Below are 14,367 nucleotides of genomic sequence, written 5' to 3'. Positions count from 1 at the left end.
TGCTGCAGGGGATTTAAAATTAAAACCCCTTTTAGTTTACCAGGAAGAGGGCCAAAGTACAACCAAAAATCGACACATTTTTCAAGATTAAATTCATCAATTAAATTAGACATTAAGCGGGAGGTCACCTGTACTACAATAGTACATGAGAAACACAGCAGCAACCCCCCCAAGGCAGAATGTGCTGGTCCCACAGGAACTAGTAGTTGTTGATGACTATTGTCAGGGAAACGGGGAACAGAACCAAGGTATGCCTGCCAGGGGCAAAGGTTGATGACGTTGTAAAGCAGATATCATCTTTTAAGGGCACAAAGGGTGATTGTTGTACACATTGGCACTAATGATATTAAGAGTAGGAGACCGGTGGAATAATTACTTAACAAGTACAGGTCACTGTTGAAAAAAAGGAGTGAATTAGAGCTGAATTTGAAAGTGTCTGCAATTCTGTGCAGACACAATAGGAGGGAGTGTGCATAGTGTTAGGGTCGGGCGCCACCTGTGGTTTCCCACATCTGCGCCATATGTACACTGTGAAGAAATACAGAACACTGTAAATGCCAGAAAAAGTGTAGTGTGTTGAATGTGTAGTTTTGTGTTGGGTTCTGTTGTGTGTCCTGGCATTTGGCCGCAGGGCCCCTGGTGGAACCCCACGTTGCCCGCACACACCACTAGGAGGTAGCCAGGCTGCCCATTATTCTCTGGCAGGTCTCCGTCAGGGTCGCCTGAGCTTTCTGAACGGAGACCAATTAAAAAATAATAATAATAAAAAAAATAAAATTTAAAAAAAATTAAATTAAATAAAAAAAAAAATAAAATAATAAAATAAAAAAAAATAAAAATAATAATAAAATTAAATTAAATTTAAAAAAAATAATAATAATAAAAAAAACAAAAAACCGATGATAATAATAATATTAAAAAATAATAATAAAAAATAAATAAAAAAAATAATTAAAAAATAATAATAAATAAATAAATAAAATAATAATAATAAAGGTATGTGTTGTAGCCTGGTGTACAGTGTTCCTCGAAGATTGTTATAAATTGGGCAGTTATAAAGAAGATGGTCCCAATCTTCAATTTCTCCACATGTACAGTAGGGGTTATTGATGATTCCCAAGGTAGTTAACTTATGATTTATAGAACCGTGTCCAGTTATAATATATGTACAGTAGAGTCCAGGAGAGAACCAAGGCGGCGACTTTGGATAAACTAGTTTGACATCCGGGATGAATTTCTTAGTTATCAGGCCCTTGCCTGTCTCCTCCCATCTTGTCTGCCAGATTTGTAGTAGCATGGCAGCTAGTTTTTTCTTTTCTTGCTTGCAGTCAGTGCGGGTGTCGATGGTATGTCCAAAGATGGTAGCTGGGATTCCCCGCGACAGGCAGTAGTGCAATCCTCGACGGATAACCTCCAAGTCAAGTGGGAGGACACCTGCAAGAACCTGTAGAGCCGGAGTACTTACTGTGCAACAGGCCCTGGTAATGGCAAGCAGTATACTTCGCTGAATTGTTTCCAGTTTGCATTTATTGCGAACAATTATTGCTCTGTGGTACCAAATCCCGGATCCGTATGTAATAACAGGGAGGAATATAGCGTTATACAGGAGTTTGAGTGTTCTCCGGTTCAGACCCAGTCACACCTGCTTATTCGGACGATTAAGGCTGCATAATTTCTGATTTTTACTTGAAGGTATGAGAGGTGCGGGAAGAAGGAGAGCTTTGAATCCAGGATGATACCCAGGTGTTTTAGGGAAGTTACCAGCTTGATGGTTTTTCCTTGTACCTTGATCTGAGGTGGCCTTGATATTTGTAGGGTGCCTTTGAGAAGTATGGATTGTGTCTTCTGTGGAGAAATCCGGAGCTTGTGTAGAGTTGCCCAGTCCTGTAAGATCTGTAGTGCCTGATTTCCAGCGGCCTCGAGAGCTGCTCTGGTGTCCGCTGCGATGGAGATGGTAATATCATCTGCGAATGCTTGGATAGTAACAGGGCCCAGATCCAGACCAAGTAACTCATCAAGGACGATGTTCCAGAGGAACGGGCCGAGGACCGAACCCTGTGGGCAGCCTCTGTAGATAGATTTGGTGAGCTTCTGGTATGGCGAGGAGATGGTGATCTTCCTGTTGTTAAGGTAACTTTCTATACACCTGTATAAGTTGGCTGGTATGCGCGCCAATCTTAGCCTGCGAAGAATGCTTGGCCACCAGAGCATGTCAAAGGCCCGGCAAAGTCAATGGTTATGAGGAGAAAGTACTTGTAATTAGTGTTGGCTGTAGCTTGGGTTATTTGGTAGAGAGCATCCTCTGTGCAGCGCCCTGGGCGAAATCCATACTGTGAATTGGACTGTAGGCCAGCTTCTGTGTAGTGTGTTAGGAGTCTGGTATGGAGAAGGCGTTCAAGTAGCTTGCTCAATGTGGACAAGAGGGCAATGGGTCGGTATGAGTTAGGCTGTTCCGGAGGCTTCGATGGATTTTTCAGTATTAACTTTAATTCAGCTATTTTCCAGCTTTCTGGGAAGGATCCCTGTGTCAGGCATTTATTGAACAGGTCAAGCAGAAATTGGGGATTTACCTGGGCGACCTTTTTTAGTATTTCTGGTTCAATGCGATCTAGTCCTGGGGATTTTTTATCCTTCATTTTGGCAAGGGCTTGCTGCAGTTCTTCAGTGTTAAATTCTTCCTCCACAGAGTCAATGTGGTAATTGCCATTATCTAGACAAATTTGCTGCTGTTGTGTTGTGAGATGATCGGCGTCACTGATAAAGAGAGTATCCAAGATATTCATCATGGATTGCTCCCATGACGTTGTCATGATTCCTTGTGGTGTTATTGTGGAATGGACTACTTCTCCTCTTGGCAATTTGTTGGTAGTAACTCGGTACACCACTCCCCAAGGGTCCGAGTTACCAGTGGTGGTAACCAGCTGCTCCCATGTAGTTCTTTTTCGCTGCCTGATCATGGAAGTGTATTGGTTCCTGGTCCTCTTGTAGTCTTCACGAAGGGCTTCCACATCAGTAGCTGGCCAAGAAGTGCGAGCTCTCTGAAAAGCTTTCCTCTTGTTATGAACAGTCCAGCGTAGACGTTCGAGTTCCTGAGACCACCATGGTACAGCACTTGGAGGTTTTTTCTTGGGCATAGATTGATTGCAGGAGAGGGTGATGATGTTAGTTACAAGCTTTTGATGCTGCTCGGGATTCAAGGAGAGGATATCAGAAGGATGATCCATGATTGTTGACTGGAGAGAAGTGGTGAACAGCTCCCAATTGGCTTTGCTAATGGCATAGCGGTTGATATCGTAGTGCGGAGTAGGAGTTGATTCTATATTTCTTGTGAGGCTGTATGTAATTGCTCTATGGTCGGAGGTGGTCCAGGCTTCATTTACCTGCCACCCCGACACCTTACTTGAGATTGATCTTGTAGCAATTGTTATGTCTATTGTAGACTCCCACATAGTACTGGAGAATGTTGGGAGGTTATTGGGCCTGTTTATTATATTAAATGGTGAGGTGGCTAGAAAGTCTTCCAAAAGCCACCCATTATGGCAACCAGGTCGGTCAGCTGTGAGGCTGTGCCAAGCAGGAGAACGGCAGTTAACATCTGCCCCCAGGATGATTTTAGCGTTAGGTAGAGTAGTGGTAACAGTTCTTAGGTAGTCAATAGGAGGGAGTATATGATGAGAGCCTTGTCAATCAATTCGGCCCTGAAAAGATTGTGCAAGGATCAATCTTTCAATTGTGCAAGGATTTTTTTCAGCCTAGTCTGTACTTGTTAACAAGAGAGACTGCTTCTACAGGGATGGGATACACTTAAATAGAAAGGGTGCAAGAATATTTGCCGATGCTATCAAGGCAGTGTTAGGTGGTTTAGAAAACTGCTAGCTGGGGGGGGGGGAATACACGGACTAATAGATTAACAATAGCCACTGGCAGAGGTGAAAGTGAATCTTGCACTGCTTCTGTTGGAATGAGCAGCAGCCTGGAAAACAAGATGCAAGATATTTCAGAGACTGCCGGGAGTCATTGCGGTACAAGTAAACACATGGGTTGTGTTAGGGTAGCTAAGAATAGGAACAGGTGCATGTATACTTGCGTGTACCTCAATGCTAGGAGTTTGGTAAATAAATTTGATGAATTTGTGGTACTGCTCAAAACATCAAAGGCAGATATTGTTGGGATATCAGAGATGTGGTGTCACACAGATATAAAGAATGCAGAACTGGAATTTGGGGAGTACAATGTGTACAGAAAGGATAGGAAGGGAGGAGGGGTTATAGTATTAGTTAAGAAACACAAAAATCCAAGGAAGTGAAACCAGTTGACATCGCTGGACAATGCAGTGTCGAGTCAGTTTGGTGTGACATAAACATTGAGAGATCAAAATTGAGAGTAGGAGTGTGCTGTAGGCCTAATGACTCTGATGAGTATAATAAGGAACTGTACAGGGAAATAGTGGAGACAGTCTTATAATGGGGGATTTTAATTTCCCAGATATTGAATGGAATTTGTGGGTTGGTCACTCATACACTAGCAAGGCTTTTGTGGATTTATTGGATGATTGTTTTCTACATCAGCATGTTTGGGAGGCAACTAGAGGGAGTAATACTCTTGATCTGATTATCAGTAGTGATTCTTCATGCATTAAGAATCTGCAGATAAAGGAGCCACTAGGTGGCAGTGATCACAGTGTGCTGAAGTGGGATTTACTCAGAGGTAACTACCATCAGGGGTAAAGGGAAGGGTTTTTGCTTTCGTAAAAGGCAACTACGATAGTCTGAGACAGTATTAAAAAATTCTATACAGTGGGACCAACTGATGATGTTACCTACCAATGGCAAATTCAAAATGGGAAGCATTCAAAGAACTCATCTTGGAAGCTACTAGGCTTTACATACCAACTAAGAAATATTGTTCAAGGTTTAGGCCTAAATGGATGTCAGATGAACTAATGAGACATATGGCAGAGAAGAAAAGTGCATGGGTTACATATAAATTAATGGGTGACAATGAAGCCTATGATAGATATAAGCTGGTCCGTAACAAAGTCAAAGGAGATTAGGCAGGCAAAAGGCAGAGAAATGCTTGGCAAAGGATGCAAAGAAAAACAGAAGAGTTCTTTACCTATGTAAACTCTAGAAGGAAAGGGATGAATCAGATTGGTCCACTGGATATTGATTGTTCAACAGTTGAGGATCCTGCACAGGTGGCTAACAAACTAAATGAATATTTTGCATCTACAGCCACACATGAGGAGTTATTCAGGAAGGGGAATGCCAGAGGTGAAGTACACTATGGCAGTGAGCTAGATGATTTTGTAATAACTGAGAGTAAAGTGGAGGAGAAATTGTTGAAGATAAACACAAGAAAGGCACCTGTGGTGGATGGGATCTATCCTGTTATATTAAAGGCGGCAGCAAAGGAAGTAAGCAAACCCTTAGCCATAATTTTGAGAGCTTCCTTGGACTCAGGGGAGGTACCCATAAACTGGAGATGTGCAAATGTGACCCCAATTCACAAAGGAGGATTAAAGGCTGACACAAGTAATTATAGACCTGTGAGTTTAACTTCTGTTCCAGGAAAATTAATGGAGGCACTGGTTAAAGAAGCACAGCAGGATCATCCAGACAAGACTTCAGTTATAGCTCCGGACACAGCATGGTTTTGTTAAGGGAAAATCTTGCCTGACCAATTTGATTGGATACTATGATGCAGTCACAAAAAGAACTGGATGCAGGGAATAACTTTGATATTATATATTTGGATCTTAGAAAGGCTTTTGATACTGTTGCACATGGAAGACTACTGCACAAATTGGAGCAGTATGGCATTGGAAGCAAATTGCTGCTGTGGATAAAGGGATGGTTGAGGGGGAAAAGACGGAGTGGTAATCAATGGACACTGCTCATCGTGGACTAATGTTATTAGTGGAGTCCCTTGGGACTCAGTGCTGGGTCCATTGTTTTCTGTTTTTATAAATGATATTGATGATGGTATATCAAGCTTAATGTCCAAGTTTGCAGACAATACAAAGGTTGGCAGGGTTGTTAAGGACACTACTGACGAAACAGGATCTGGAAAGGTTGAGTAGATGGGCTGAGGTGGCAAATGAAGTTTAACATTGACAAATGTAAAGTACTACATATGGGAAACAGCAACCCCAGAGCAATGTATCAACTCTGTGATACTACACTGACAGTGGTAGAGAATGAGAAGGACCTGGGGGTAACTGTGCAGGCAGATATGAAGTTCTCTGAGCAGTGCAGACAAGCTGCAAGAGTAGCTCATGGTGTCTTGTCAATGATATACATGAATTTTGTTAGCAGGGATAAGGAGGTGATTATTCCCTTGTATAAAGTAAATGGTCAGGCCACACCTTAAATACTGTATGCAGGTCTGGAGGCCTCATTTTAAGAAGGATGTGGAGCTGTTGGAACGAGTATAGAGAGGGTCAACAAAATTAGTGAATGGGTTGCTCTTACGAAGAATGGCTTAAGTTTTGCAAATTAGTGTCTGGAGACTAGGCACCTGCGAGATGATCTGATTGAGGTGTATAAAGCATTGTATGGTTTGAGCATGCTCAATGGTGATGGGATTCTTCCTCTTGCTCAGAATAATCAACTGAGAGGGCATAAATTGAGATTTAGGAATGACTGATGTAGGATAGATATGCGGAAATTTGCCTTTAGCCCGCGGGTAGTTAGTTGGTGGAACAGACTTCCATCCCTTGTTGTGGAAGTTGATGGTGTAAATAAATTTAAGGCTCAGCTGGACAGGTATTTTGAATGAATGGAGGGGTGAAATGGAAGTGTTTTTTTTTTTTTTTGGCTGATGCTGCATAAGCTTGCTTTCTTGCATCAAATGCCTCTACTAATGCTAAGTTTGTTCTATTAGTTTGACAATTCGTGGTGTATTTAGTAATAAGAAAAGGTTGGGGAGGGGAGTCATGCTGTATGAAGTAATTTGGGATATAGCATACACATGGTGCGAATATACCCAGCTCCTTAACATAACCTGGCCTCAACATAACCCCTGTCCCCTTCTGCATACACACTACTCAGACTCCATCCAGTCTATCTTGCAGAGTAGAGACAGCAAGATAATACACTAGCTCATGCAGAAGCCTCCTAAACAGTTATCAATAGGTTCGGTCCAGTGGATTACCTAGTGGCTGGCTTGCAGTCACCATTTTAGAGCTGTACTCTCAAAATTAAGGAAGATTGGAGCTTGTCAAAGATATCAATCATATTGCAAGACTGAAGAGAGTTTGCTTTGCTCAGGAGACTAAACATGGATTCCACCACTTCAAGCCTCCAGTAATAAAAGTAGTGATATTGCACCAGTTGATGGGAGTCATCTACCATCTAGTACTGCCTCGTAACACAGAGGGGGTGGCATTTGTCAGTGTGGGTCGGTGCCACACCATGACCCCTCCTTACAATGGTTCTTACCTGGGTGGTCACCTACAGTGTTATGTTCCGTATTTCAGTACTTGCATATGGGGGTTATAGCCAGGTTACTAACAGTCCCATCATCGTGGTACAAGCAGAGGATCTGGCTGTCAGACCAACCGGACTTTGGTTAAAATTAGGTTCACTTGACAAGTGCCACCCGAATATCAGTTCCATCAGCATTTTAGACTCCCAGATAGCAAGCACAGCTGGCATACCTGAGAAAGAATGTCAGCGACAGCCTCAAGGACCATACTTATATCCCTGACCTTGTATAATTTATCTTGATATATTTTTTTTTTTTACAATTACAGTTGTCTTGAAACACTGAAAATAGTGTCTACTGATTTTATATTTGGTAATGTGCCTTAAGTGATATGTACATTTGCATGTTCCAGTAAGCTAAAATTAATTACACAAAAAAGTGTAATATTTCAACTTTCATTAAATCACTAATGTAATAAAAAAACAAAAAGTGACAGAAGCTGCTGTATATCAGACATTTTGTATCTATTAATGAAATATAAAATGGGATGAAACAAAGCAACCTACCTCCCTTTGGTATCTTCACTATCTGACTTGCTAAAATAGTTTTCATTATTGACACTGAAACATAATTGTAAAGTTGTTAAAAATTAGGTTTTCATTAAATTTTCTAATAAAATTTGACAATCCAAAAAATACACTGCTTAAAATAAATCCATGACATGCTGTAATTCCAATCACATCTAATATAATACAAACAATACACATATGCTTTCGTCATTTTCAATCCACCGCAGGGTGAAGGCCTCTTCAGCAATTTTCCAGTTCCTTTGTTTTGTGCAATGGCCATCCATTTACTACCCACAAACTCATGAATTTCATCTGTCCATCTCCATCATCTTCCAGGTTTTCTTCTAGTTCCTCTTTGGTACCATTCTGTTGTTCTCTTAGTCCATCTATCATGTCTTCGAACAATGTGTCATGCCCAAGACACATTTTAAATTGCTCTTCTTGAAGTATTCTGTTATATAGAAAGAGCAGTTGATCTATGGATTTTGCAGACAGATGCTTGATCATATCATAATGGATAAGATCTGGTCCAGCAGCACTTGTCTTGGTAAGAGTTAGAGCTGTTTTTAACTCTTCCGTGATAAGAATTTTTTGTAACTGGAATTCGTTAGAGTTCATCTTCATTTTCCTCCTCAGCGAAATTATCAGTAACAGACTGGGCAATTTCTTCATCTGTTAAAGCTGTAGTTACTTGTAGATCACCATCTATGTCCACTCAATCATTCAACTCCTGTTCACCCATGTCAAAATGCTTTTCAACATTATTAGTATCATGACTTAGTTCCATCACGAGTAATTAATCCCCATTTTTTGAAACTGTTGCTAATGCAGGTTTCGGAAACTTCATTCCAGGCACTCATATTCATATGAAGTGCATTCAGAACAGTTATCTGCTTAGCAATATAAGATTATGTTCCCAACCCATCTATAGATAATGATTCTTCTCCTCATATCCGATCAATAAAATGTCTTAAAAGGTTTTTATTATTCCTGGATGAGAGGTTGAACCAGTGATGTATGTGGTATTTGAAGGTAGAAAAAACTAATTGAAGAAATGTTTTTGAAAGCCAACTTTGGATGAGCTGGGCAGTTCTCCAAAACCAAATGCAATTTTTTTGTTTTTCTTATCCTAGTGCAAATCCCATTTACGAAGATAAACTTCAAATAAAAAAGCTGTCATCCAAACGTTGGCATAATCAACAGGCAGCCATTTTAAACTTTTAAATTATCTAGGCAAATATCTGGAACCAAATGAAAAATCTTCATCATCTACTATTTGGCATTTCCCTTCACACTTCCTTTTTCTGGTATCACTAATCACATTAGTGCTTAGTGTGTGACGTGATTTTAATAAAGATGGCTGAAGCACTCCTAATTTTACTGCCACTTCCCTTTGAGATGATGCTTTTATTGTCCCTTTCTATAATTTGTAACTTATCTTTTACGCTCAATTCACTCTTCGTTCACTGACTTTTTTTGGTAGTACAATTTAAAACACAGTAAGCATCCATCAATAACAAAGCACACACAAATTAGAACTAACATGACACATGGAAGTGAGACAAAGTTTAGATATAGAATTGAAGAGCAAATTTTAGTGACGGTGAAACATTTCACCATAGTAACATGAAAATACTGAATTCCAGCTATTGGTATTATTGCAAATGCAATAAGATTCAATGAGTTTATTACCCGTTTATTGCACTAACAGAAAAGCCCAATAAACCAGAAACGGTGTATTGTTTTTAGTTTTATGGTTGTGACCTCTAATAAAAGAGACCTCCAGAAATGTGCTTTAGAAAAATATCATAAGGCGTTCACAACCGATTCTTATAAATGATGAAAGTGTAGTGCATTTTATTGATTTGAATCAGTTCTTTTGAAATTTGATTCTATAAAGCGACTGATTCTAATAACCAGTGACCACTATAACTGCTTACTGTACATCGAAACATCCTATATTTTAAACAAACAGAACTTTTCAATCGAGGCAAAAATGTGCGTGTTTCAGGAATATGAGAGCCAATGCCTCTTTGAAGAAGCACTTTGGTTCCCCCTCAACTTTTACGTTTTTCTTCTTTATTGGGCATCTACGTTTTCTCACCCTTCCCTGGGTGAGTGCAGGCTTCTGCTCATTTATTTATTTCTGAAATTTTGTAAGTATTTTTTACTGATAATTTCATTTTTAATTTGTATGCAATAACATGACAACTTAAATAACATTTATTTTCAATGTGGGATGGTAGCTGGATGACCCATCAGTAACCTGAGGTAACCAACCACAGGCAGCACTACAATTCAATCGAGAGATTGTTCAGTGGGGCTGAGGCCACCAGAACATCTTTCAGTACATCAACCATCCATAGGGAGCTGCATAACCTTGTGTTCAATGATGGAGCAGCTGAACATAAACCCAATATCAGTCACCAATGCAAAATGGCATTTTGAGTGGCATCAATCCCAATATTCATGCACTCTAGAATTGTAGAAGGTTCTATGGAGTGAAGAATCTCATTACAATGTTTTGTTCCAGTGGATGTGTCAGGGTATGGGGATTGCTCAGAGTGCATCATCCTGATCATGAAGCTGTGCTGAAGGTACAGAACTGTTTCAGTTGGTTCAGACAGCCTCTCAGTGGTAGTGCCTGTAACCACAAAATCTATATGCTATTTGGCTATTTTAGACAATTATGCACTACTGTGAAGTAATGCATAATTGTTTAAGTGGTCCTATGTGTTACTGGTCATATGTCTAAAGATCAAATTTCTAATAATGAATGAAGCAGGGGTTCATGTCAGAATCCTACAACTATGCTTTGGCAGTTCTGCAGAAATAGGCATGATAATGCTCCATGTCATACAGCAAGGGTCATAGAGGACTAGTTTGTAGTGATAAAGAAAAGTTGAGCTGTAAGCTCAGAGATCAGCCTTCAACTACTGTAGTTTAATTGTGGTTGTTTATTAGGGTTGAGAGCTGAGCTTAACAAAAATTGGCAGAAAGGAAAATTAAGGTTATTACAGGCCAAGGTGTATCCTACTATGTATTAATGGATACTTTAAATACTTTTGGCCAAGTAAGGTCTAAATATAATTTCTGATAATGAGGTGGTGCTCACAGAAAGATCACTACCTGTAAATTAGGAAATTTACACTATTAACATGAGTAGATGATTAGTGCTTTGGTGAAACATAGCTTCTTACATAAGCAAATATAAATTATTTGCTTATGTAAAAAGCAAGTAAAATAAAGTGGCATTCAAAAATTACTGTTAATTAATTTCATTTGGCCCAGAGTCAGATACTATCTAGCACAAGTATCAAATATTCCTTCAGAATAAAAAAATAATTTCATCATTCCCAGGGCCAATTATTTTAAATATATTTCAAAATGTTTATTGGACATTCTACTCTAAGAATCTTACAAACCTGTCAATCTTACAAAGTGTTAAAGAACATGCTCTGCAACATTATATATATAGAATATTAAAGATAATAGAAAATTATTAGAAAAAGTAAATCAATCCAATAATAATACCATCAGGGCCCTAAGAAAATGCAAAAAAAAAAATGCTTTTTACCGACAGTCTAGATGACTTCAACTGGGGCCAACCGCCCAGAATGAAGGCAAAAAAACGGCAAGAGGTTCTGTTTCTGTGATGATCAATTTATACTAAGTAATTTAAATCTAAACCAAATATAAACCAGTACAGGCCAAATATAAATCGAATGTAGATAAAAAGTTAAGAAATTTTAGAATTATTAGAATCAAATGTAAGAAATATAAGTAAGATATAAATGTAAGAATATATTAATCATAGTTGACCCGACAGAGAATGTAATTTAATGATTAAAATAAGATTAAATATATAATACTGTACATACTACATATTGACCGTATCTAGGACATGATGTAATAGTCTTCAAAATAATGTGGTGCCTCCTATGTGATGGATACAGTAAAAATAAATAAATAAATAATTGAATTTAAGTTAATGCAAAGAGAAACATGCAGATAGTAAGAAGAAAAACTAAAGGAGTAGGAATAATAGAACCTGAACTCCACAAAGGTGAAAAATAGTGGTATAGATAAGAAATAGTTTATCCTACTTAGTTTATCCTAAATAGTTACTTAGCATATATTGATCATCACAGAAACAGAGAACCTCTTGTTTTTTGCCTTCATTCTGTGTGGTTACCCATAAATATTAGTTACAGTTACTGTCGTTTTAACTTTCTTTCCTTTTTTTATATCACTAATATATATATATATATATATATATATATATATATATATATATATATATAAAAAAAAATTGGCAAAAGCAACAACTTATATGCAAACAGAGAAATTTGTGTCTGCACATTGTTACAAGACTAGCCTATGCAGTATGTACGGGGGAAAAAAAAAAAAAAGTGGTCCAATTTAAATTAATGAAATTTGGGACAACCATAAATATTTCTAAAAGGTGTAAATATGAAATCTGTCTACTGAAAATCAAGTTTTTATGTGAGGCCAAAAAAAAAAATAAATAAATAAATAAAAAATACCAGTTGCCTAATTTTTATCAGTCTGATTTTCATAAAATTTGGAATAGCCCAACAAATCTTTTTAAAAAGGTCTAAATATAAAATTTCATGAAAATCCATCCATTGGAAGTGGAGTTGTTACATGTGGAAAGATGGACATGGTGAAGACAATAGGCACATAATACATATATGCTAATAAGCCTAACAACAAGAAATATGTTTGGAGAAGGTAAAGAAAGCCAATACAAGAACCACAGCAAACTTACCAGAAAAACTCATTTGCTGTTACCGCAATTTATCACTGCATCCTCGGTAAACAGATGGTGCGTGTTATCAGTAGGGGCAGTAGAAGTCTAGACCGATATACTGATTTGATTTAACACGAAGTATTTATAAAGATACTAAGTACAAGTACGGTGAAACCCAAGCTAAGTTCATGGCAAACAGATGATTTAATAGGTTCAAGCATCGTGCTGGTTTACAAAACATTAAAGTATGCAGTGAAGTCGCCAGTGCCGATTCTGCAGCTACAGAGAAATTGTGATGTGTTGGAAAATCCCCTCCTAAATCTCAGACCTCAAATTATCTAGCTGCGTGCTTATCAGCTGAAGAGTTGATTCAACTGGCAATGATGCTTGAAAGATAAAACTTGCTGACGTTATGACTGCCTCCCCTCTCTTTTTGTAATTTTATAATTTAGAAATTTTGTAGACTTTGGTAATTTTTCCTGCGCATCAGATGAAATTGAATAAATAATTTTATTTACAAGTTTGTCAAACATTTCTTTTTTGCTTCAATCAAATTCGCAAGTGTTGCATAAGCATTTAGGGAAATTCTGACTTACGTAGAGTTGTGCAGAACACAACCTTTAAGTTCTCGGCTAAGATTTAGTACTCGGTGCACCCTCTTTACACTCGCTGACACGGCAGTGATTGACGGGTGCTGACTCCGCCCAGTGTCACGTGTTCTCCTGAACATATGGAAACATCAGGCACGCATGCCACGCCGTGCGTGTCACCCGTGTTATGAATTTCGCTGTAAAAAATGTCACGTGGTGTTAATACTTGATTAGCATATTATCTGATTTTATCGATGCGTAATTATAAAGCAAAAAAAGAAAGTTGTTTGGTTTTGGGAAAGGCTGAATAATAGCGTATATCGTATTATTCAGTAAATAGTACCCAGAAACGGGGGGTCTGGGGGGCAGAGCCCCCCAGAAAAAAAAAAAAAAAAAAAAAAAAAACCCTCTATTTGCGTATTCGATTGTTGGTGACTTACTCTTTGGTTTCCCATGGTTGAGACGGGTGTCTGTTGTATTGGGTGATTTTTTTTTTTTTTTTTTCCTGCGAAATATTAGTTCCAAAATGTTGGGTTGTTTTGAAAATATAATTCAATTGATGAGGTGAGTGGTTTTCTGTCGTTTTAGCATTTCTGTTGGGCATCAGCAATTTTCAGTGTTGCCCATGGTGTTAATTTTTTTTTCAGTGTTGCACGTGGTGTTAATTTTTTTTTAGATTTTAGATCAGTGATTATTAGATTGCTTGTGATTAATTTTTTGCTTTTAGCATTTCTGTTGACGGGCATCAGCAATTTTCAGTGTTACACGTGGTGTTAATTTTTGTTACAAATAATACTAATTACTTGTTTTTTTTTCATGTCCGGGCAGAAAGGCAGGGGATTGGGATTCCCGTCTAGTAATGTACGGGCGAGAAGAATCAAGGGTTGCACGTGGTGCGAATTTTTTTTAAACAAACAAAAAAAAAGAAAAGAAAAGTTGTTTGGTGTTGGAAAAGGCTGAATAATACGTATATCGGGGGTGTGGGGGCAGAAGCCCCCACAGAAAC

At 38.4% G+C, this 14,367-nt stretch overlaps 1 protein-coding gene across 2 annotated transcripts in view; it reads right to left on the bottom strand.

The window, feature by feature from the left end:
* Positions 1-14,367, bottom strand: part of RpL9 (ribosomal protein L9) — a 74,744-nt gene that overhangs the window by 57,611 nt on the left and 2,766 nt on the right. For both annotated transcript variants that reach the window (XM_090373390.1, XM_090373391.1), the window contains exon 2: positions 7,995-8,048. In XM_090373390.1, the coding sequence (XP_090229516.1) occupies positions 7,995-8,040 (46 nt within the window). In that variant the 5' untranslated portion in view covers positions 8,041-8,048. The remainder of the gene's footprint in view (positions 1-7,994; positions 8,049-14,367) is intronic.

This window comes from Mastigoproctus giganteus, chromosome 5, assembly GCF_048544385.1.
Source record: "Mastigoproctus giganteus isolate SK-2022 chromosome 5, ASM4854438v1, whole genome shotgun sequence".
Lineage (NCBI taxonomy): Eukaryota > Metazoa > Arthropoda > Arachnida > Uropygi > Thelyphonidae > Mastigoproctus > Mastigoproctus giganteus.
Note: the sequence above shows the minus strand (reverse complement) of the source record. Positions and strands in the feature narration are given on the sequence as shown.